Genomic DNA, 23,850 nt, shown 5'->3' with positions numbered 1-23,850 from the left:
TTCAATCTACGAACAAGCTCATGTTGTCTAAAAAAAAAAAAAACTCCTGGAATTTCTGTCTGAAAGCAATACTACAATTTCTAGAGCAGTTTTGCATTCAATACAATGCGCCCATTGATTCCCAAACCATTTCCTTGAACATTTATTTGCATTTCCAAGTTTCTTGCCGAATTTTTTAATTTTCACTGTTGAATGAAATTTCAAAACTAAAAAGGTTTGAATGCCAATGGTAAGATTTGTATATTTCACTTCCCGGAAATGCAAAAAATTCTTCAGGACTACGAGGTCCAGACGTAAGCAACTCAGTCCTTTTACTCTTAGCAAAAAAAATTGTCGTAAAAAAAGAAGACTGTGATGTTAAATGACACATCTGTGTTCAGCTAATAAAAAATTTTGAATTTCTTTTATTACATAACACAACCGGACTATTACTGAAATAGGGAAGCATAGTGCAGAAACTATCAGCTTGATAAAGTTGATTACTAAAAATTTCACTATGGCATCTTACATCAGATAAACGCTAAGAAAGACTAAAGAAAAACGATTTGCACTACTAACATATTTCAGTGAACTGCATAAAGATATGAATACACAGGAATTTCAATTAAAATCGAAAATTGGAATAATTCACTGGATATACTTGTCAACATAACAACAATGTATATTACTAAAGATGACAACCATTGATTTAAAACGGAGGAGAAATAGGGAGCTGTGTGTGGTATCTGCCAATTTACATCAGCCCTCTTCTGCCCCATCAATTTCTTTGAAGTATAACTGAACAACGTAACTGCCAATGTTAACAAAACAGAAGCTGAATGAAAACTTCTACTTGGCAGTAAGTTTGGAAATTTAAACTTTGATTTTACTGATAACAATTTGCATAATGCTTGTTGTAAAACAACACTGTGCCAATGTCATGACACAAACTAGCACCAAATTATCAATAAACAACCTTGCAGTTTATGTGTATGGATGTGATACCTATCTTTGTTATTATTTTACACAATGGTATAGAGCCAGAAAATTTTTAACATCTAAAATAATTGCTTATAAAGTCTACAAAATGAAAGCGTAAAGTAACGATAAGGATGAAAGGATAAAAAAAACATCATCACTGACTTGTGACATTAAATGAACGAACAAACGTGCATAAAATGATGCTTTCTATACCCAATCATTTTCAAGTAAAATTTTGGTGGGAAATTAAAAGTTCTATATAAATAAAGTATATATACATATATAATAACTCATTTCTCCTATTCATCCATATTTCAATCAACTGCTGAAATTTTCTATAGCTAATAAATTTAGTCGAGGTAGTAAGGTAATATTCCTCACCTCTCCATACCAAAATTTCACACACTTTAGATATCTATTTTGCACTTTAAATTTCTGAATCTATTAAAAAAATTTCATATTTCTAAATCCTTACAAATCGAGAACCGTACACGAAAAAGAAAGCAATGATGCAAGTAATTACAGAAAAAACACTTTGGAGTTGATCTATAATGAAAATGCAGTTGAATGAACGTCGCAGTTTTGATTTCAATAAAAAAGGCAACATTAAAGGGCAAGCTCAAATACACTGACATATCGACAACAGACTAAACTGAACAACAAACTTTCAGAAAACTGAACAAGCATTTGTAATGGCAAAAAGCAAATGACTGAAAAAATGACAGTGAGTCTTCCAAAAAAGTATCCTAGAGTATTCAGAATTGTTTCCTGTGAATTTGTTCTTGAGTGGTTTCATTCAACTTAAATCAATTGTCACAACTGGTTTGCTTTTTTCATAAGACTGATTTAATGTGAAACTTGAATATGATTCATCTGACAAAGGTCTAAAAATCTCAATACATTATTCAGCCAAAAAAATTTTTTTCGATGCTTAAAAATAATTTTATACTGGTCTAAAACGGCTTACAAATTTATGAAACAACAAATATTTTAGTACCAGTGCAACCATTAAAAAAATGTTTACTGCAACTAAATGCGTTAAACATTTAAATTTATTTGAATAAATGCAATTTAGTAAAATTTTAGAAATTTAATAAAAACTTAATAAGAAAGAACAGTGATTGAATGCAGTTTAGAATTCTTAGGCAAAAGAATACGATAGAGGAAATGTGAACTGGCAGTGAAAACAATAACAATGAGCTTAAATTCTTCGCATTTATTCAAAAGATGATCTTACCATGAACTAGATTTAATCCACAATGTGCACAAGAAATAGAAATATCAGCAAATTTTTGATCGAAAAAGAGGTTTAGCAGTAAAAATCAAAGTGATATGAAGAACGTTTCCACTTCTTAGTGCTAAATTCATGGAAAGAAAAAGTTCATAAATTAAATACGATCAGATAGAGGCAAACTTCACTCATTATTTTCATTACTCTCATTAACGACAATTCCTTCATCACTTGCGCAGATTTTATACATATAGCTACCTGGAATACATTCTAGAGAGCAGTGAAAATTTTGAAGGGATACATTACCTAGCCAACATTTCTCTCATGACTTCAGCATTTAAACAATTGAAAATAAAAAATGGAAAAAAATTAGAATGCAACAAGCAACATAAATAGATCTGAAAGAAGAAAATAATGACAACATTGAATGAACAAATACACTGCAGTGCAAATATAAGTAAACAAAATATCAAAATATGTCGTCATCAAAATTCTATTTTAACACAAACATGGAGAGAGAGAAAAAAAAGCAGCACTTTCTACCTTCTCTGCAAACAAAATTCGGAGCGTAATGCCTCGATAATTTCATTTTTTGTTTTGCTTATTTCTTGTTTTAGTTCACATAAAATCTCTTCCTTCCACTTCTCCAAAGCTTCCGGTGTTACAGCGGCACCATGCCCTGCAGTTCGTGATTCCTCTTGATTCAACGAGTTCGAGCTTGGCAATCTGCAAGTCAGTTAAATGAACCATGCTTGTGATGAAAGATGCGAACATATTGCAATATGCTACGCAATTAACGAAAAGTCATTCAATAAATCATTTGTCATTTGAAAGAAAATGTGACAGTGTTTGAAAAAACGTTATGCTTACTTGCAAAACTGGGATTAAAAACAGGAAATAATGCAGTTTAAAACAGCTTGCGAGACTATACTCAGTGCTAGCATCCTTTTCAATAACAACGACATGCTACTTTGATAAAGACATTCCAGTCATTAAGGTTAGCTTTTCTAAATATTCAACCAAGCTGGATTTTTTGAACATTCTATAAAGTTAAGATGCGGAACATTAAAATATTAAGATCAAAATATATTTCCAACAACTGATTTCCCATTTCTGTTCTCTTCTACACTTAAAATATATGGTTATATAATAATGATTGCTTACTTGCGATTAATTTTTGGAGAATCAGTAATATTTGCACTGCCATTAACTTGCTTCTCCCAGGGGCGACGTAAGGTGCCATTGCCGACAGCATTTGTTGAAGATGCCGTATCACTTCCTAAAATGAGTCCATTATAGGATAGGGTATTCTGTCCCACTTTTCCATAAAATCATGAAATGCACTGCTTTTTTTTACGCTTACGTGAAAACACGAACCGATAGAGCGAGAATCACTGTTATCACATTGATTTTTGCGTTTGCTAAGAGTTGCTTCCAATTCCGATAACAAATTACTGCCACCTGAAAAGTCTACTCGATGCCGCAAAAAAAAAAAAAAAAAGATTTTTTTTTTAAATGAAATAATATTCAAAAAATACAAAAGAATCGAGAGGAAACTCTCTAAAACAAATATAATGAGAACAAATTTATGAGGAAATTTACAGCCATATTTATAAACTATTAAAAAGAAGCTTCATATTTTTAAGTTGTTCTTCAACACAGCAAAAATTTCAAATGGCAGAATGCGATTAAAAAAAACTGCAAAGCAAGGTATGGACAACCTGTAGAGGTAAGTTGAACTTAAGCTGCAGTATGGAAGAACTGATCCTTATACATAATAAAATGGGTAGTAAGGACTGCTGAAATTTCGAATTAAAATTTTGAACATAAAACAATAAAGTACCAGAAGCTGCTGAATTCGTTGACGGTGGTGCACTAACTTTCCGAAGTTGTACTTTTTTCAGCTGATCTGCAATAGAACTGCCACATCCTTTACTCAATGACAGGGAAGATAAAGGTGGCGGCGGTGGCGGTGCTGGTGGTGCATTTGATGAAACTGTTGCTATAAGAAAAAAGAAATTGGAAATGGATAACGTCAGCTCAAGACACAAAAATCATAAACTATAAAACTCAGGAAAATGAACTTACCAACATTTGTAGAACTAATGGAAAGTGATGGTGTGGAATTATAGTTGCTTGCAATAAATGTAGCTGGGACAGGTCGAACAGAACTACTGGCAGATCCGTTATTAGCAGAAGTTGTCGCATAAATGGCTGGAGGTAGTGAGGAACCATTGGAGGAACTCGATGAACCTTGTGAAGCACGCCGCTGTACATTATATACTACCATTGTTGTTGTAGCTCCAGTACCACTAGTTGAACTTTGCACCGACTGTGACGATTTTCTACAATTAACACAGTCAATTCGAATAGTACCTCTTTTCAGCTTATTAATTTCAGTTCAAATGAATCTTTCTGTGAAGCAATAAACCATCAATTTTGATGATAATCTCCCTCTCCTAGCTTTATTCGTTATGAACATAACTAGATAATTTTCACAACAAAGCAGTCACTAAAAATGTAGACCAATTTAACCAGGAAACCCTTATTAAGCTAACACCTGCTCCTTCTTATCTCACCGAAAGCCTGAAATGTATAAAATTTACACAGGAAAAGCAATAACTTCTATGAACAACAAAATAGCTTATCAACACAAGCAGCTGGCCATTTTTCGATTAAAGTGAAATAGTGGACATGAAAGCAAATATATACTAATATAAATTATCTCTCGCTACCACAAAGATGTCGAGAAAATAAAACGAATGCATAATATAACAAGATCATTAAGTGGAAAACAGAATAATTCGAAGGTAGAAAAAGAATGTCCTTTTTTGCCTTCTCCCTATTTCTACCTAATTCCCTAGTGCTCAAATTTTAAATTACTTATCTTATAATCGACATAGAATGCATGTTATGTTAACTAACTAAATATGTCTAGATTACACAAATACATGAGAAATTTAAAGTGCCTTCGTGTAACATAAAAACATTCTGACAATTTTATATTTCAGTAAAAACAATCATAGAAATTCCAAAAATTGGGAAAAAAAACTTATAATAACGCAATATAACAACGTAATTTATTATGGCTTCACGCTCTGTGTGAAAAACAATCTTCAACTAATGCTTAATTACCAAATTTGTTATCAATCAGAAAGAATCCATAAATTCTAAGTCGATAGGAAGAATAAAGAAAATGAAGAAGGAGAAATTTCAAAGGATCAGAAGAAACATGGAGTCTTTATATCTTACTTATTTGGAGCTAAATAACAGATAAAACTGAAAATTATTACAGAAGAATCAAGAATCAAAACAAATTCGGCTCAAATACCCTTTAAATGCTGCGTAAATTACAAAAGCATTAATGGAATATCCTTTGTCGAACATGTCTAAACATCTCAGTAATTATTCCAGCTTATAATGAAAGTGAGATTGAAATCCAGAATGTAGCAAAAAACAAAATTGGCAGAAAAGGAATTGAAAAAAAGTTACCTTTGTTAAAAATTACTGCCTGAACAACTTAGTTCAGCTAGATGCATTGTTAGTTTTTGTTCAGCCTAGTTCTCTCAAAAATATAAAACCTTTTTAGTGTGGCCTGCTAGTTCTCTCTTTTCTAGGTTGATATTAATATCAAAATTATAAAAATTTGAAGTAATTAACTGTCTTATGTTTTCTGCTTTTACCGTGTTTAATGTTTACTTTTATTTATGTTTCTAAGTCAACGACTGTGACGACTATGTGCTATCAGTTCGGTCAAGTAATGAACAAAATAACCAACTTCTTGAAGTGATTTTTGTAGTTTCAGGTAATTTCTCATTGATATGCATTTATTTGATATCCTAATCTCAAAATTTCATGTACAAAAGCTATTTAGCAGCATCAAAGATGAATTAAGCTTATTTGAATTGAGAAAAATTGCCTAGGAACTTAAAATACTAAAATAATGAAAAATTTATTTTGATTTTCTGTGAGTCATTTTCCGATTTGATTATTCAAGTTCAAAATCTAATAAGACTAAATGAAGCCTTTGGTACCTACATGTCCTGCTTACAATGCCCTGTTCGATCAACAGGATATCTTGTCAACAGAATCCTATTGACAACTATTACAGCATTTTTTCTCAAAATAACAGACGAGAAAGAGGCAGCAGTACAAATACCAAAAAAGATTGCAAGAAAACAACTATATTTATACAAGTACTGCGCGAATATTATCAAATCTTCTAATGCATAATTCACGTGTCGATTCAAGATAAACTACAATTTTAGGATTTTGTTACTCATTATTGATCATCAGTGAGGATAGAGTGGATTACTGAATCTTACTCTTTATGATACAGTTAATCTAAGCTAGCCTGTTTGCAAATAATCTCTATCTTTGATGTATAAGTACAAAAAGATTACTGATACTGTTTAAATTGAAAGCAGGATTTTTATCAATAAAAAAGAAATTGGAGAGAGATTCCTCCCTTCTTTCCAAGACAGCATTGCTCATTTCCAACATTTTTTAAAAAAAAAGGTGAAGAAAAAAGGATCTCGAGAAGCAAAAAACTAATGAAGTTCATTTTTTAAAGCATGAATTCATTTTTAGTAAGCATAAAAATATCACAGAATGAGTGTAATGATGAAGCAACATGATTCTGTTCAACAAAAAATTCCCATTCTTCAATAAGCAACGCTTTACTAATATTTACTGCTTTCGAATAACTTCAAATAAATTTTAATAAAGACGTAAACAAGATTGCTTTTAAGTTTTTTTAAAATAAAGGCATGAACATCATAGGAATATACAAAGAGATAAAAATACTTTTTTAAACAATCTAAATGCTATGATTGGTACTTTGGGAAACGGGATGCCAAAACCTAAAAATTATCCTTAAATAAAGGATAATTTTAAATTTATTCATCCCAATCTGATCAAACTTGTATCTGCTAGCCAATAGAACTTGACGATTAAGAAAATCATCGAAAAGTGTAATGTTTCTTAGCTTGATCATACGCTCTTCCTCACTCTAATTATATTTGTTCAATTCATTATAAGCTCTACTAATAATTACACCACTTCCTATTATTCTTTCTAAACTCCCTTCACTGCTCTCGCTTGCATACTTAAAGAAATAACACCACTTTTTAACTACATTTTTTAATTGGCCCTCTTTTGTTTTTGGAAATTCTACGAAAGTAAAACTAAAGTCCTTCTACCATAAGTCTTGTCATCTTGTCATAAAAAGCCACATTTTCCTATCTGAATTGTTTTACTAATTTTTAATTATTGTTAGACTTTTTTATACCTTTTTTTCTAGTCTTTTTTAAGGGAAAAAGAGATATGAAAAGGATTTTCTTGCTTAATAGCACAAAAAAAAAAAAAAAAAATGCATGAGCTCTGCTTTTTCTGATACAATCGACTTTCAGAAAGAGATAAAATTTCAAGATTTCGACGGTTTGGGAATATAGCAAAGCATTACATCAGTGTTATGCCCTTTATTTCAACAAAATTTTTGAACAAAAAAAAGTTTTTTTCTCCTCTTTAAGAAACTGAAAATCTTTTGAAGTGCAGTGGCATAATTGAAGCCATGTCCTTGAAAGCTCTACAACACAAATAATTCCTCCTTTTTCTTCCTCTATAATAGAGTATGCCTTCATAGTGTTATACAGTAATAACAGCACAATGCACCTCTCAATATTTGTCAATTTTAAGCTTTAATTTTATAGCTTTCGGAAAATGATTAAATTTAGTCATCGTCAAACCCAAAATAATTCACTCTGCCTACTCTACATGCTTCCCTCTTTCCTAACAATCCTTATGGTGTGTACAATAAAGCTTATGATGTCAGATGTGTTCCTTCCATTTACATCTTAAAAATTAACTTTGTGACAAAAACTACAACGATAAATGGAATTGAATATTGATCTTGATTCAGTTTATCAATTCTGAGAATTTTGGACCTTGACTGCGTAAATCAAATTTGAGATAATTCAACATAAATTTCACATTATCAATTCTGGATTATACATTCCATTGAATTTTGAATTCAATGGTATCGCCAACTAATAGATAAAATAACAAAAAAAGAAAGATAATGAGTAATAAAGGTCAGAATCGTTCCAAATAAACAAAATCTTATTAAATTTGATCAATTTCAAATAAAACGCCACTGATACCATTCAAATTCCCATCAAAAATTAACCATTCTGGTAATCAAGATATCACGATACAGATCTGAATTCAAGTCAAAATTCATTACTACATAAAAAAGCTAATATTTTCAGAAGACATCCTTTCAGAGTTTGATAAGTTCCTTTTCTAATTCTGCTTCAGATTCATTTTAAGTTTAAAAAAAAAATTAACCGGAAGTTGTTCGTATTTTGTGCCTGTGAACCACCACCAGAACATAAACTTTCCTCATCAGCACCCCGAAATGATGGTGAACTGTATGCATTATGGTGTAAATGATGCGGCTCTTGATAAATAGTATTCGAAAAACCCAAATCACTGCCTGAAACAGGTAAGTACTGAAAATTTCACAAAAATTCAATATATCTGTAATTCACTGTTATGAAACACAAAATAACAAATGCTATAATGGAATCAAAAAGAATCGTATAAGCGTGCTATGATAAAATAGGATAATCAGTACCGATAAGAAAAGAATGCTTTCAAGAATTAGCAGTCGGCTTACAAGAAGTTTGGTATAGAGGGCAAACACTAAACTTATTGGGTTTTTTTGAAAATAAAACAGAAACTCTGGGAATACCGCTGTATTCAGAAACGTTTCGAATAAAATGAATTTGTGAAGTTGCATAAATTCAACGACAACCAGCAACTGGTATTACCGAATATTTTTTCAAAATCTTACCATTCTGATAATCACTACTCGATGTTAATATTGACAGCGCCTGTGTCATAACTTTCACGAAAAGACGAGCATCTTCTTCCTTCATGAAGCTTAGGCCATAAACCTGGAACGAATATTATTTTGTTTCTAAATTACTGCTGAAATAACTTGAGCATTAATTGCCACCACTTGTTAATAAGATAACAATAAAACAATACACAAGGATGATTTTTGAAACGAAATAAATTACTTTTCTTTTTTCATCTCTCCACTGATGAAATGTTGGAGTTGCTGGTTTGTACCTCAGTCTCTCGTAAACATTGCAATTAAGAATCCAATGTCCATCCTAAATCATTCAAATAACTTCAATTATAGTAATACGTACCACAGCAGGCTGCTGCAATATTCAAGTTCCTCACAGTTTACTGTGAAAAATCACAATTACCAGTAACAGCAATTAGTAAAATTTATAGAAAAGAATTTGCATAGCCTAACACTACACAAGGAATGGAAAAAAGAAAACCTGACCTGCAGGCGAGTAGCGACAATACGAAATGCGTTAGTATGAACATTATGTAATATTCGGACTTGTGATCGGGCTGCTTCACTAGATCCATCAGGTGAAAGCCATTGCTTCGTAGTATCATCGTACATCATTACATCTGCCATTGCCACTGCCACTGTCGACTCTCTGAAAAAATTTCCATCTAACTATATGTAAGTAATAGTACTATGATATCAAATTATAATAATTTTAATTACTAATAAATACGCCACGAATCAACTAGAATTACACTAGAGTAATTTGGAGTCGGAAAACATTTTTTTTTAATCAGTTTATCTTTTTTCATTTATATCATATAATAAAAGACAAAAATCACGAGTAGTAGAAGAAATTGAAAGAAGAGGATTTAGTATTTGCAGGCCTACTTATTTCGTCTCATATTTTAAGTTCCTTCGTCCTTCATCAGTAACTTGCATTTATCAACAATGACAACAATAACAGCATAAAGCAAATATACTCTAACAAACAGATATTCACGGACATCTAAAATGAATGGCTTCCCCTTAAGCAACAAAGAATGAGAAAGTTTAAGATACATCACAAATAAAGATTTGAGATATTAGTTTATATATATAATCTCTAATTCTAATAATCCTTTTCTGTCAAATGATTTTAATTTGCGAATCATTAATTGCTTATCATATCAGAGATGCGTTATATACAAACAAAACTTCTCCAAGACTTAACATTTCGAATATATCTTGTGAAATAGTATATGTTAATGCGTGTTATTAATATCGACTGGTACATATTCCCTCAACATAAGCTCAACTAATCACTTCTGTGCTAACAAAGTATAAGCTAACTTCTAGTCATTCGAACCTCAATGTAATGTCGTCTCAGGTATGAGCTCCACTACCTCCAGGAATTAACTGAAACAAAAGAGGTGCAACAAAAAGAAATGGGAAGATTAACTGAGAGAATAAATTCGATTTTCTAAAAATCGTTTTCTCTCTGTCCCTTCGTATCACATTTCGATATCATTTTCAATATAGGAAATGTCCTTCAGACAAAAAAGAAAAGAAAGAGAAAAAAGCAGCGTAATTATATTTGCCCTTTCTTAAGGACAAATTTAAATAATAGAATACACGATGCCCTTACTTTCAGTCCCCACAAAGGATGATTTTTCGAACATTTTCCCACGACAAAAATTTTTGCAAAAAATTTTCATTATTTTACGCATTATTCTGCTTCAATGATATATAACAACTCTTCCTCTAATACTTTTAAAATTATCTTATAAAATGTAAAATTCCCGATCCACACAATACCATTTATTTCATAAACTATATTTGGTGAACTCCAGATTGCTAATTTAAAATCTTTGTCCATCGGAAAAGACTTCCGACAATAGTCCAATACATCGCTGCTATATTTGTAATGACAACAAAATTTTTAATTTGACCATGACATTTTCTCCTCATCTTTACACAAACTACTCATTTGCGTGGATTGTATCCGCATTTAAAGCATAATCCATTTCTTCTACATATGTATATAAATGTACAAATTGACAGCCCAGACGTTAAAGAACACGAAGTCTTAAGTAAACTATTATTCAGAATATGAAATTCCTCAACTTACCGCGGCTAAATTTATTTACTCTTGCAAATTGCGTCTAGTCTGTTTGCGCATATTCACACTTTACTTTTATGGGAATAGTAATACAAACCGTATAAAGTATTTAACACAGTAAAAGAAACAATAGAATGAAAGCAAACTTTTTTCCTATAGCATGAATCAGTGTTTCGACAGCCAAGTTTATTTAATTCATTTCAGTTCAAATATGACTATACACTGTAACCACTTATAACCATTTATCCGTCTATTATTGACTGGATTTTCCAAATAAGCTTTAAGTATACATGCCCATTTATTTACTTCTTATTAACAAGGGTATTGAGTTATCCAAATATCTTCCAAGAAAATAATCGATGTGATATTATCATTTGCAAGATAAGAACCGCTTTGGCCATGAAAAATGGCAAAACGATGATCGCAATTATGCAAACCTTCAGGATAATATATGGAAGAAAGAGCGAAAATTATAGACAGATGGACATAAACAATACAAATATAGGGGAACACATATAGGGGATGAAATAATGAGTATGCAGAAAAACTGTCACTCTTCCTCTCGCATTTGCATAAACAGAAATTTTTGTAACTGTGACCAACCCAAAGTAGTTCGAATTATTATTCATTTATATTGGCTTAATCCCCACAACTGGAATACCGGAATATTTATCTATGGTTATGATTATTTTTTAAAAAAAAAAAGATAAAGAAAACTCACAACTTTTGAAAATCATAAAATAATATGATCATTAAAAACTTGCCATTTTGAAAACCTGCTTTTTTAATTATAAATGCGGAAAATTTCTCAATATTTTTAAACTTCTAATTTCCTTTATTTCCAAACTAACAAAAAAAAGGACAAAAAAACGAATAATTTCCGATCAGTAGACTATAATTTCTGATTCCTTTTTGCTCATTATTAAGTAATCCGATATCAATAAATTTATCTGCTGATAACAATTCGATATTCAGTATACCATTTTCATAAGTTAATTTTCAAACTATGCTATCTCTTTGACTCGTTGGAAAAATGTACAATGACTTAGGAAGTGAATACGCATTACTGGTATGTATTTCAGTTTCAAACTTAAAGAAACGAGAGATATATGACTCCTGTACTGGCTAAATAATTATGAAAGTCCAAGTGATGCAAAATAAGTTTGTTTCCCATAAATTTTAGACTTATCAATGGAATTACAATAATAATTTTGTGAGTGCATAGAATAATGAAACTAAATTTCGGTAGAAAACCCCGTAATTTACATATCCATATTTGTAGACCTGATCCAACTTCATAAAAAAGTTAGCATCCTTTATTATCAGCAGATGTTTCAAAGTGAGAAAAAAAAGTTCAGGACTATAGCTCTGTTAAAGTTATCCACAGAAACAAAGACGAAAATTTGAAAACATGCAAGGATAAAGAATTTCAAATTTTAAAACTAATTTTCGAAAACCTTTAATCATAGAAACACTGCTTCCACAAGCAAAAATTGGAATCTTTCTTTATGCAAATTTCGAACGTCAATAATATCAAGTTTGAGAGAAAAACTCGCCTTCTTTAGAAACACATAATTTATATTTTAAAAATAAAGATATGTAAACTTACTCCATAATTCCAATTCTAGAAAACTGTCGATTTGTGTAAACGATTCCCGCAGTGATTGCAGTAAGTAAAGCAAATTTTGAATAAATTAAATAAATCAGTAAATATACAATAAAGGACGGAATAAGCTTTTCCCTTCTTCTTTCTAACTTTTTCACCTTCTTCTCTTTTTTGAAAAGAATCAGCAAAATGCCAAAACAGATGCAGAATGAGTACAAATCCTATTCACAGAAATAGATTCAAAATTGTTTAAAACGAACCATTATCAGTTCCACCATCGTCACCAATATCTACAGGAATACAGTTGTTGTCACCTGACAGAATACCATTATAACTATTATTATCATTATTATTACTACTATAGCTAAAAGCATTCACTTACTGCTGTCGCTGACTGTCAAATCAGTACATCCATAATTAATGACAATAATAACAATAAGAGCAATATTATCGGCAGTGACGCTCAATGTCTGTATTGCCAGCACCACAGCAGTACAGTGTCGTTGTTAACAAGCACAGCAAAAGTAGCAAATATAAATTGAACTATTAGCACTCTTTAGAGGCCTGACGCCTGAAATTTAACAAAAACACTTGTATGAAACTATTTTCGAAATACACATTTCAAGAATGAACGCACGTCACACGCCTGAACCATAAAAATTACAAATTGTAAGCAAAATGAATAGGAAGTAGTGTAAACCTCCACTTATCAAACAACAGAGAAATCATTCCTTCCCTATTAAGAGGCTTAAATGTAACAAAAAAAAAATTTCAAAAATACATCACTTTCTGAAGCTGAATTATCAATATGTACGATAAACCCAACTATCACTCTAAATGAAATCTTCAACAATTTTCGTATGCACTGTAAGGCTAAACTTAGTTACAGTTCGGTCCATGTGATCATCTCCCTTCTGCTACTTTCTTGTCATTATGTAATATAATATAACAATGTTATCAAAGAAAAAAAAAATTAAAAAATGAAAAATGTTTTGAAATAACGAGGTTTACAAAAGCAAAAACGATGATCATATCTAAGCTGATAGTTATCATCGAGAAAAACATTATCATCAACGTAAACAAAACAACTTTTTTGTCCATCCATCCAGGCTATTAGAATAAATTTTGGTGATCCCAAAAAAGCCACAGCGCTCATAATTGAATTAGAAGAAAGTTATCCTAGTTCTTCGCAATTAAGACTTTAAAAAAAGAAATTTCGAAATAAAATGGAAACACAGAATAGTACAGAGGAGAGTGTTGCAATAATAAGGAATGAATAAGCAATCTAAAATTTTTTTTTGTAGTTTTACTTTCATTCTAAAAAAAATGTTGTAACAAGATAAGAATACAAACAAATTTTATATCTAAATCTCTATATCTAAACAAATAAAATTACTGCCAAGCATAATGAAAGCAATTACATATAAGTGTTGCCTTAAACTAATTCAGATATAAATATTGTTAAGTACATAGCATTCAAGTATTACTTCTACCGTTCATATATGGCACACATAGACACGACATTTCGTATCAGTGAAACACGCAACGACTGAATGGGTAAGCATATTGGCATATGTCCAGAAGATACAATATTCCTAATTGGCTTAATTTTGAAGCACTCGTAACTATCCTATAATTACAATCTTCCATTTGTACTGTTCTAATGAATGCTGTTGAAAGTGAGGTCATCCGGCTGATACCACAATATCTATACCAAATAATTATTCAGCACTAATGGCCGACAAATTGGCACAGGAAACTAATTCTACAATAATAAAATATGATCCAAGAAAAAAAAAAAAAAAAAACCATTCTGATGGTATCTAACAATCTCCTACATCCTGTAAGACATAAAAGTACATTCCTTTTTGAACTTTATAAAAATCCCCACTTCATAAACCTTAATGGATCGAATCGAAGAAAATTAAGAGTGGACAAAATCTCTCGGAGGAGAAATTAAGGATGAGCAAATCAAACGATGCAAAATAAAAAAAAAGTTGGAAGGAGATCGACCAGTATAGTTTTTCATTGTCTCTTAAAAAACTCTCTTAAGCATTTTAACAATTTCAGCTAGACCTCAGAAAGAAAAATTAGGGAAACAGCAGCTCAATAAATGCTCTTCCTGATACTGGGAAGGATTTGACATGATATATCAGCTCCGTAACGACTGGTAAAATTCCTGAAGGAAATTAAACTACAACTAATTTTATTTAAAATTAAACCGGTTTCAGTGAATTCGATCGGTTCCTTCATTACTTCTTCATTAAACTGCCAGTTACATTTGCTAGCAGTCATTCAGAACTTCGTTATCTCTTTCAAGCAAAAACAATTCATTTTTCTTAAGAAATATGGTGGATAAATGGAGCTATTAGATACTTGACGAGTTATGTCAACTTGCAGCCCATAATAAAATGTTTGAACAATTCAAAACACAAAAGTGCTTATTTGACATATTATCTACATCGAAGAGAAAAGAAAAACAAAAAAGCTTCTTTCGACTATATAATCTTTCATCAGATTGAACAAAGTTTGTGTGGAAAAGGAATAAATGAAAGCAACTAAAGGCAAAATTAAATAAAGGAATCTTGAGAAAGTGATTAATAAGCACGGTAATTCGAAGTTGTATTTTAAAAAAATTTCGATGAAAACAGGTTGGTGCTTGAAACATTAGAAGTACAACGAAACCGGAGAGATGTAAATGGTGTGATGACCTGAAACAATAACAATGGTAACAATTATTGGACAGTACTTAGATTAACTTAAAATACCTACGAGAGGTATTTACGAACAATTTCAAAAAAAGAAGGAAATTTTATCTTCAAAGATATATAACTATTAAATTTGCAGTAATGAATGAAATGGATAGACGATAAGAATGGGTGGGACGACTGCGAAGAAGTAGAAGGGTGAGTACGAAATGACCGCACCCGTAATAGCATAAATCATCCAATTTCGATGGTGCTGCATTTTGTTGTTCACATGAAATGCAATTTATAACTTCTAAACCTCGATAATTTTGAAATGAAGCATTAGCTCTTTTCCTTTATAACATTGCAACTAATAATAATTTATCCTTGCCAACTTCCCAAATTAGAAAACTTCTCTTCGAAGTTATCTTTCCACAGATAAAGTTCTTATAGTCACATTAATCTATTGATGATTGTTTAATTACATTTTTTTAAATATATTGATGATTGTTTAATTACATTTTCAGAATAATGCATCAAGAACGTCCTTCATGTTTAAGCTTTGAAAATTTTTGAAAATTTTCAGAAAAGAAGAGAAAAATAAAAAAGGAGTACAAGCTCTATGTGAATTTTGTATTACTTTTCTCGTACCTACAATACTGTATTATACAACCGGACTATGCATTAATAAACAACTGCTAATGCAGAGAAAAAAAGAACACTGAATTAATTCTTAACCTTCCTTGAATTCCGCAAGAGATGAGAAAAAATGGTGACAAAACGATGTTATTGTTATAATAGACTGAGAGAAGTATTCAATCAAACATCTCCATGTCGACTGAAACACCAACCAAAGAATATCATGAACTGCAACATTACTCGATAACATGATCACTGTGATTGAGATGAAACATCGATTTGCTCCACATTTACACAGCGATAAGTGCTTCTTATCGTTCCATTCTTCCTTCTTAACTTATAAAATCGTATAACGGAGATCGCCCATTCTCAGTTTTTTTATCTCTGAATTCTATTTTCCGCTCTTTTATCAAATTCATTTTGGGTCACTGTCCTTAGTGTTGTTCCTATCTTTTTCTAAATCAGTAAGCAAACATCAGGAAAGCGTAAAAAAGTATAGACGAGCATAATCCCGAATACCAACCACCTCCATTCAACTGGAACTAGTCATGAGTTCCACTGTCACCGTTGACAATGAGTTTTGAATAGAATGTACTCTTAAGCATTAAAAATCCTTTGGCTTTCACAGAATATAAACTAAAACTAGAAGAAAAGAAAGAAAGTATAATCACGTATTGGATAGTAACCAGCAGTTTAACAAGACTGCGTATTAAGGACACAAAAATAGGATGATTGAATATAAAGAAGTTTCAAGAATTTTTTTAATAACTATAGTCGTAAGGATGATGCAAAATGTCGCATCTGTTCTAGCTCAATTTATTCCTCATTGATTTCTAATCGAACGCCAAGCTATCCACCATGAAAGGAGGTGAAGGAAAACATGAACAGCACCTCTTTCAATAGGGTTAGGGTTAGTGAAACAGCATGAGACTAGAATTATCGACGTTTGGTCCGAGTCTAGGACTGCCTAATGGAGGACCTAGAATAGATGAAACCAGTTGTATGGGAAGACTAATGACCAAAACTCATAACGGCCTTGCCTAGTTATCCATCCATTCTTACTTCTCCTGCAGCCTGCAAAAGATCTCTTTCCTCCAGCAGACCTCTTTCTACTAAGCCCAATTTATATTAGCAAATATTCTATACAGAAAAAAGAATAGGGAAATCGGAGAAATAGGAAGAGCAATTAAGTGAGTGGGAAGAAATAGAATCCAAATTTGATACATATAATAAACTTTGAAATCGATGTGAAATTTAATCATCGTTTTTTGGCAAAATTTGGTAGATCACAAAACAGTTGTACTATTCTCATATTCTCACTGTACTTCCATTTTAAACTTTCGGTTCGCAATAAGCCCTCTCACTTACATTTTATAACTGCTTGTTGTCGAATCGAAAACATTGTGCCAAAAAAAAAAACCTCAAAGGACTCTATCCTTGTTGCTCTAAAAAAATGTTTCTTAAAAACCCGTAATTAATTTTGTAGAATAAAGTTTGACCCCTAAATCTTAGAAAAGGACATTAAATTTTGAGTTTTTACGGGAAGAGCGGAGGAAGTTTTTATGCTAAATCCAAGAACTAAATTACTCTTTAAGAACTACTTTTGGCAAATTTGACAGCTTTTCGAAATTCTCTGCCATATTTCACATTCTATAATCACATAGATTCTTTTTGCGATCATAAATCACAAGAAAAATGATAGCTAAAATACAGGTTATCAAGTTATCAATAAGCTGCACCTATTAACTAAAATTATTCAACATTTATAGATTTACAATCCCTAAAAAAAAAAATCTGCACAATAATTAATGAGAGGAGAAAAAACATTGATCTTACGAAATTATTTTTATCTTTTAAATAGGAAAATCTCTTCAATTTCTGCATGAAATTCGACTATTTTTTCTGCAACAAAAAATTACAGTCAAATAAATTTTAAATAAAAATTTAATTTCAACATAAAATTTGAAGACAATATTTACAAGACAACCTATCCTCAAAAGAACTTAAGGAAAAATTAATAGACTAACTACGCTATCCAAGAATTTTAGACACGGTGTTTCTGATATTATTTCACTCAGGTTATAGATCATTTTGGAAAGACTGCAATTGTATTCAATGATGAAAACAGGAAAAAAGGATACCCTATGGTGAGTCCCGGATTTATAAAATGCAAATCCACACAAAATAAGGCAAGTTATACGAAAAAGAAATTTTATCAGGTTTACCAAAAACATATCCCACTTTGGAATGAGTAAGTCTCTCCACTTCTCAAACTTAAATTTTCCAAACCTCAGCTCTCATTTTCTTTCGGCTAATAGTGAGCAAAATGAAACCAATAAAGAGAAAATGCTTTCTTTCCCAGAAGTTCAGTTAATTTAACAAAATTTATGCATTTCGATTCCATACTTTAACTCACAATAGTTATCAGCCACATAAAAAGTATAGGAAAAAATAAATTGATGGAAGACTCACTGAACCATAAAATGCAAAAAAAAAAGGAAAGTAAATATAAGCAGTGTCAACAGTACCTTTCAATCTCCATTTCTTTATACCATAAAACTTTCATATGTCTATGCTTCTAGAAATCCATTTCTAGAAGCATACCTAACTTCAGACTATTATCGCTACTGTAACTGTCATCACTCCTCGCAACTCATCCGTCCATTCATCCAACAATCCATCAAAGATTTGTTCACAAAATCTATCTCTCGAAATTCGATGGCAGATACTTACACAAATATCTGACCGATTTCTGCATCTTTTCTTCTTCATCTCTATTAATATTTTATACTCATCCTTATTAAAGAGGAGCGATAATTGATATCAATTTTTCGAAGGGTACTATAGTATAAACGAATTCAGAATGGATACTAATGATGCCAATAGATTTGGAAGATGCAATACAATGAATATTTTAATTCCCTGAAAAGAACTTCTGTACTAGAGACTGAAAATAGGTTCGGGACGGAAAATCTTGCAAACAATGAACACTTCAATAGGATAACTACAAAAATTTCAACATTTAATTATTGAGAAACGTACTAAAACTGCATAATTCGATACTTCTATCCTATGCAATTAGTTTGTCTGAAAGAAAAGATAATTCCAACAACACAATTACATACCTTTAAGTCAAGGACCATATTGTAAGCACTGAATGCTACAAATGGGAACAGTGACAATAAGGGTACTCGAGCGGTTGTTTTACTAAAGTAGTAAATTGTCAGCTACAGATTATGAACGACATTTCAATTAGCTTAGTTTCAACTCTTTTTAACCAAAAAATCTTAGTTCTGATAAATTAATTATTTGAGGCAGGATTAATACTGTCTATAATTATTATTATTAAGGAACACTAGTAACTTAGGAGAAATCATTATCTAATATTAAGAATTATCTGAAGAATTTGCAGCTTTACTATTTTAATGAGACAATATATTAAAAGCAAAAATATATGCAAATTAATGGTAAAAGTATGATTCAAACTAATCATTACCAACATAGCCAGGGCTAAAATAAACCAAACCTTATCACTTAATATTGAAATATTATAAAAGCACATAAAAAAAAAAAAAAAAAAACATAAATTCTTACAGTCAGATCCAGTCTGTTATGTCCTTTTGTAACATTTAATCTTTTGCACAATATATCCGACACGCTTAAATTTGCTTTTTTTTTTTTTTAAATTTGCTTTAAGCGATTCAATAAACTTTAACCCTTTGCATAAGAACTCTGTCGGGAACACTTCTGTTACTTTTATAATGTTTAAGCAGTAATACATACCATATATAAAGTACAAGTATGAAAACACCTCCAGTAAGTTCGTTTAATACTAGATCTGTTCATTAAAAGCCGCTTAAGTTTTGACAACTGTCCTTGAAACTATATCTTATTAAATAGAAAGATACGTAGACTTAAATCATCTAACTTCTAATACACTTTACCCATTATTTTAGGTGTGCATAATTACCTTGCACTTAGGAAAGAATTCTCAGTAATAGTTCTAAAAATAATCATGATAAAACTTCTACTAGAAGAAATGATTTGTTGATAGTGAGAGCCGCAGAAATAACAAACGCACTTTTAAAGGAAGTGAGGGATCATCAATAAGTTAATACTATTACAAAACGAGGAAGTACAAGTGTAAGTATTAACAAAAATCCAAATGAATAAATTTAAACAGAAATTAGCGTTTCTGGAAGGGACCACGGAACGAACTAAGTTATTAAATACATTGTTGAGTAACTGAATTACTGGTTTTCAATTGATAAAGTCACTGACTGTTCCACTTTTTCCTAAATAATCATCTTAAAAACTGAAAGTTGGAAAAAGAATAAAGCGCATGGAGATTTGAATGAATGGTAATCAGGAATTAAGTAATACATAATTATCCGAAATGATCTGGAATTCATAACTATATAAAGCATATTATTATTGGAATAACATAAATAATTCAAGCAAAATGAAAAATGTCTGAATATTGGATTAAAAAACTAAAACTGTTATGAAGTTATTTTTCTCAAAGACTGCAAATTATAAAAAGAATGAAGGGCGTGGGAATCAGTCATCGAACACAATTCATATTTTATAATATACAGATATTCAATTTCATTCTAATGTCAAATAGGAGAAAAGAGATATCAGAATAATTGAGATATGATAATTCAACAATAGAATTGTGTGCATTAAGATATTTTGAGAGATATTAAATTTAGCGAATGAACACATCATGGCACGCTCTTCAATTATCAAATTTTACAGTTTCATTCTTCCCCTATTCATACATTTTTCTAACCAAAATCCTTCGCCTAGTTTTCTGCTTTCCGCGAAAACTGTTTCAACTATACGCTGGAAAATCATATATTTACTACAACTATACAAAATTAAAAATTCACAATTCTAATAATGCTAAATAAAATTTCAACTAAAGAGTAAAGGATCATGTCATCTTGGAACGCATTAATCATATAATTTCTATAAATAGTTTTACCAAGAAGATATTTATGTCAATTTAATCGCAAATTTTGTATTTCAAGAATTGATCACTGATTCTAAATTTCTAGAGTACTAACAAAATATAAAATATATTTTGTTAAAAACTTCTACATGAAAACAATTCAAGAATTATGAAATTTCATCACAATTACTTACAAGCAATGGAACGAGCTTACCACTTTCAGTAAAAAAAACAGTAAGAGAAGCAATAAAATGTTACGAACTCAAATTATGTTTTAAGGCGATGAAACTATTATCCTGCAAAGCTGCAAAATGGAAAAAGACAATGAAGAAAAAAGCCAGTAGAGAGAGATCAAAGAAGAAACACTACAATCTCATTTTGATAGAAAAGAATGAATGGAACAATCATTGCAAAGAGGAATGAAAATGACAATAAGAATATTTAAAATCAATGAATTGACATTACTTTGAGGTTAATAAACATTGTGAACTCTTGCTTGTAAAGCAGAGAAAGGAGAGCAGAGATGGACTCTGTTCGATTGCTGGGGTCAAAATGCAGACACATTGACACGACATAACACAAGAGCCACTAGCACTGACCACGACAACCATTACAAGGACCATCATCATCATCTGAGGAGTATCTGAGCGGCCACCACCATTCCACACTTTTTGAAGGGATGAGGAGAGTAACAGTGATGAAATGGGAACGAAGAGTGAAGGGTTGCTGATAGAGATGGAAGGGAGAGGGAGAAGAAGAGGGGCGCAAAATATAGAGTGAGATCTCTGGAGTGTTGATGAATGATGGACAGGTGGGGAGAGAGGAATTCTGGAAGAGAGGAAGGAAGAGTAGAAGTCAAAATGGATCCTTAAAGTTAGAAGTAACAACACTGTTCCGAGATGCATCTGATGAGTAATGTTTCCGAGGGAAGTTGTGGGTATATCCTGTATCCTAATAGAGTCATCGAAGGAACTTTAACACCAAACCAAGGCTACTTTTGCAATTAGACCTCTTTGTCTACAGAATTGATGTATAAAATAAATTATGGAGTCAGATTTAACTTCTTAAGTATTTGACAAAAACTAAAATCTAATAGGACTGCAGTCTTTTCCAGTATCTGAAATTGAAAATAATATTTACTGGATAACAGATAGTTACATTGACCAAAGTATTAATGGTCTTTAAAATTTGCAAAAGACAGATCGATTCCAATAAGCGATTAATTGAAAGCATCTGTCAGCGAATTGACACAAAGGATTGATGAATCAAGCCAATAGGGCTGAAAAAGTGACGTGTAGCCACAAAAAATCATAGTAGTTCTATGGGTTACATTATATGAGTCATTTTAATTTTTACTTAGTTTGTATAATTTCTGATTAAATAATCCTCTAATAAGTGTTTGTACAAGAACTGTACTTAAGGTAAAAATAACCATCAGTTCATTAAAATTTAGCTAAAACTGACTGTGGCCATTCAACAGGCTGGAAATACTCATTCTTCAGATAACTGAGGACCTGATTATACCAAAATTCTAACCACTTCTAACCAATAATTCCATATCACTAAGCACAACACACAACACACACACACACACACACACATATGTATATATATTAAAACGGCCACACGAATGACGAATACCAAATCCTAACTGAACATTTTATAAAATTCAATTTTCACAAGGCTCAATTGAAATTTCCACTGAACTTTACGAAAATTCATAAGAATAGGATTCAACTGGAGTCTTAGCTACCTTTACTTTTGGCCATTTATCACAAATATAATTAAGTCAGAATTTATTGAATCTGATAATGGCGGACAGGTCAAAAACACAGGGTTTGACGGACACTTTACTAAGAAGTGCAATAATAAATATAAACAACAAAGTATACAGTGTAATCAAAAGGCAGCAATATGCTTAAAAGCAGTTATCATACATATATATATTTGTACATCTAAGGCAAATTTTGTCTTTTAAAACAATTTATCATCTATTTGGTAAGACAGTTCTGACAGAAACAGAATTATCCTCAGCATTGCTCTCAGGCATTTAATACAGTTTTAAAATCATATGTTTCGGTAGTTCCAATCACACTTCAGCACTAAATAAGGCGAAAAAATTTAGAAGGCTAATCCAATTAACATAAATGTTTTGTTTGAAATGTATTCACCAAAATAAGGAAATATTCGTAAGATAAAAAAACATAATTTAGACGAAGTATATAAAATGCACACAAGACAAAGCAAAATCTTTGCCACACATATGTATTAAGCGAACAAAGTGATAAAATTAAAAATTTTAAGTGATGAACAAAGTGATAAAATTAAAAATTTTAAGTGAAATAGAAATAACAAGAAAGATTCGATTCATTTTTTGAAACAGATTTAAGGTTATAACGCACAGATAATTATGATCGAACGAATCTTTATAATAACACCGGAAGATGATATGCAAAAAAAAAACTAATACTGTTATGTTTAACAAGCTTATGGAATAGAAATAATTTTTTGGAATAATATTCAAAACAATCATAAAGCAAATAAAAGCTAATTCCCTAATATGAAAGCTTAAAGAATAAAACAGAAAAAAAATTTTTTTCCAAGCGATTCTTCTCATGAGATTTAAACTAATAAAAGTTTCAAAAAATCTAAACTCCTTGCAAAATGACATAAATATATCATCACAGTCAATGGAGAAAAAGGATAGTAAAGAGCTATAATGAAAATAAATTCATCGAACACATCAAAAGTAAAACATGTTATAAAGTGATGATGGAAATCATATTGGGAAAGCA

The 23,850-nt window shown here is 31.1% G+C and overlaps 1 protein-coding gene across 3 annotated transcripts; it reads right to left on the bottom strand.

The window, feature by feature from the left end:
- Positions 1–2,730: 2,730 nt before the first annotated feature.
- On the bottom strand, positions 2,731–12,780 carry Bma-unc-34 (Uncharacterized protein; the record flags this gene model as incomplete). Of its 3 annotated transcripts, XM_043082104.1 has the most annotated exons (10): positions 2,731–2,917; positions 3,356–3,470; positions 3,569–3,652; positions 4,035–4,193; positions 4,280–4,536; positions 8,540–8,687; positions 9,048–9,150; positions 9,277–9,372; positions 9,555–9,717; positions 12,776–12,780. In XM_043082104.1, the coding sequence occupies 10 exons, from the start codon at positions 12,778–12,780 to the stop codon at positions 2,731–2,733; spliced, it is 1,317 nt and encodes a 438-aa protein (XP_042938038.1). The 3 variants fall into 3 exon arrangements, with proteins under 3 accessions (XP_042938038.1, XP_042938039.1, XP_001901590.2); XM_043082105.1 differs by lacking the exon at positions 12,776–12,780 and having other exon boundaries at positions 9,555–9,695; XM_001901555.2 differs by lacking the exons at positions 8,540–8,687; positions 9,048–9,150; positions 9,277–9,372; positions 9,555–9,717; positions 12,776–12,780 and having other exon boundaries at positions 4,280–4,481.
- Between the last annotated feature and the right edge of the window lie 11,070 nt (positions 12,781–23,850).

This window comes from Brugia malayi, assembly GCF_000002995.4.
Source record: "Brugia malayi strain FR3 genome assembly, contig: Bm_v4_Chr4_scaffold_001, whole genome shotgun sequence".
Classification (NCBI taxonomy): domain Eukaryota; kingdom Metazoa; phylum Nematoda; class Chromadorea; order Rhabditida; family Onchocercidae; genus Brugia; species Brugia malayi.
Note: the sequence above shows the minus strand (reverse complement) of the source record. Positions and strands in the feature narration are given on the sequence as shown.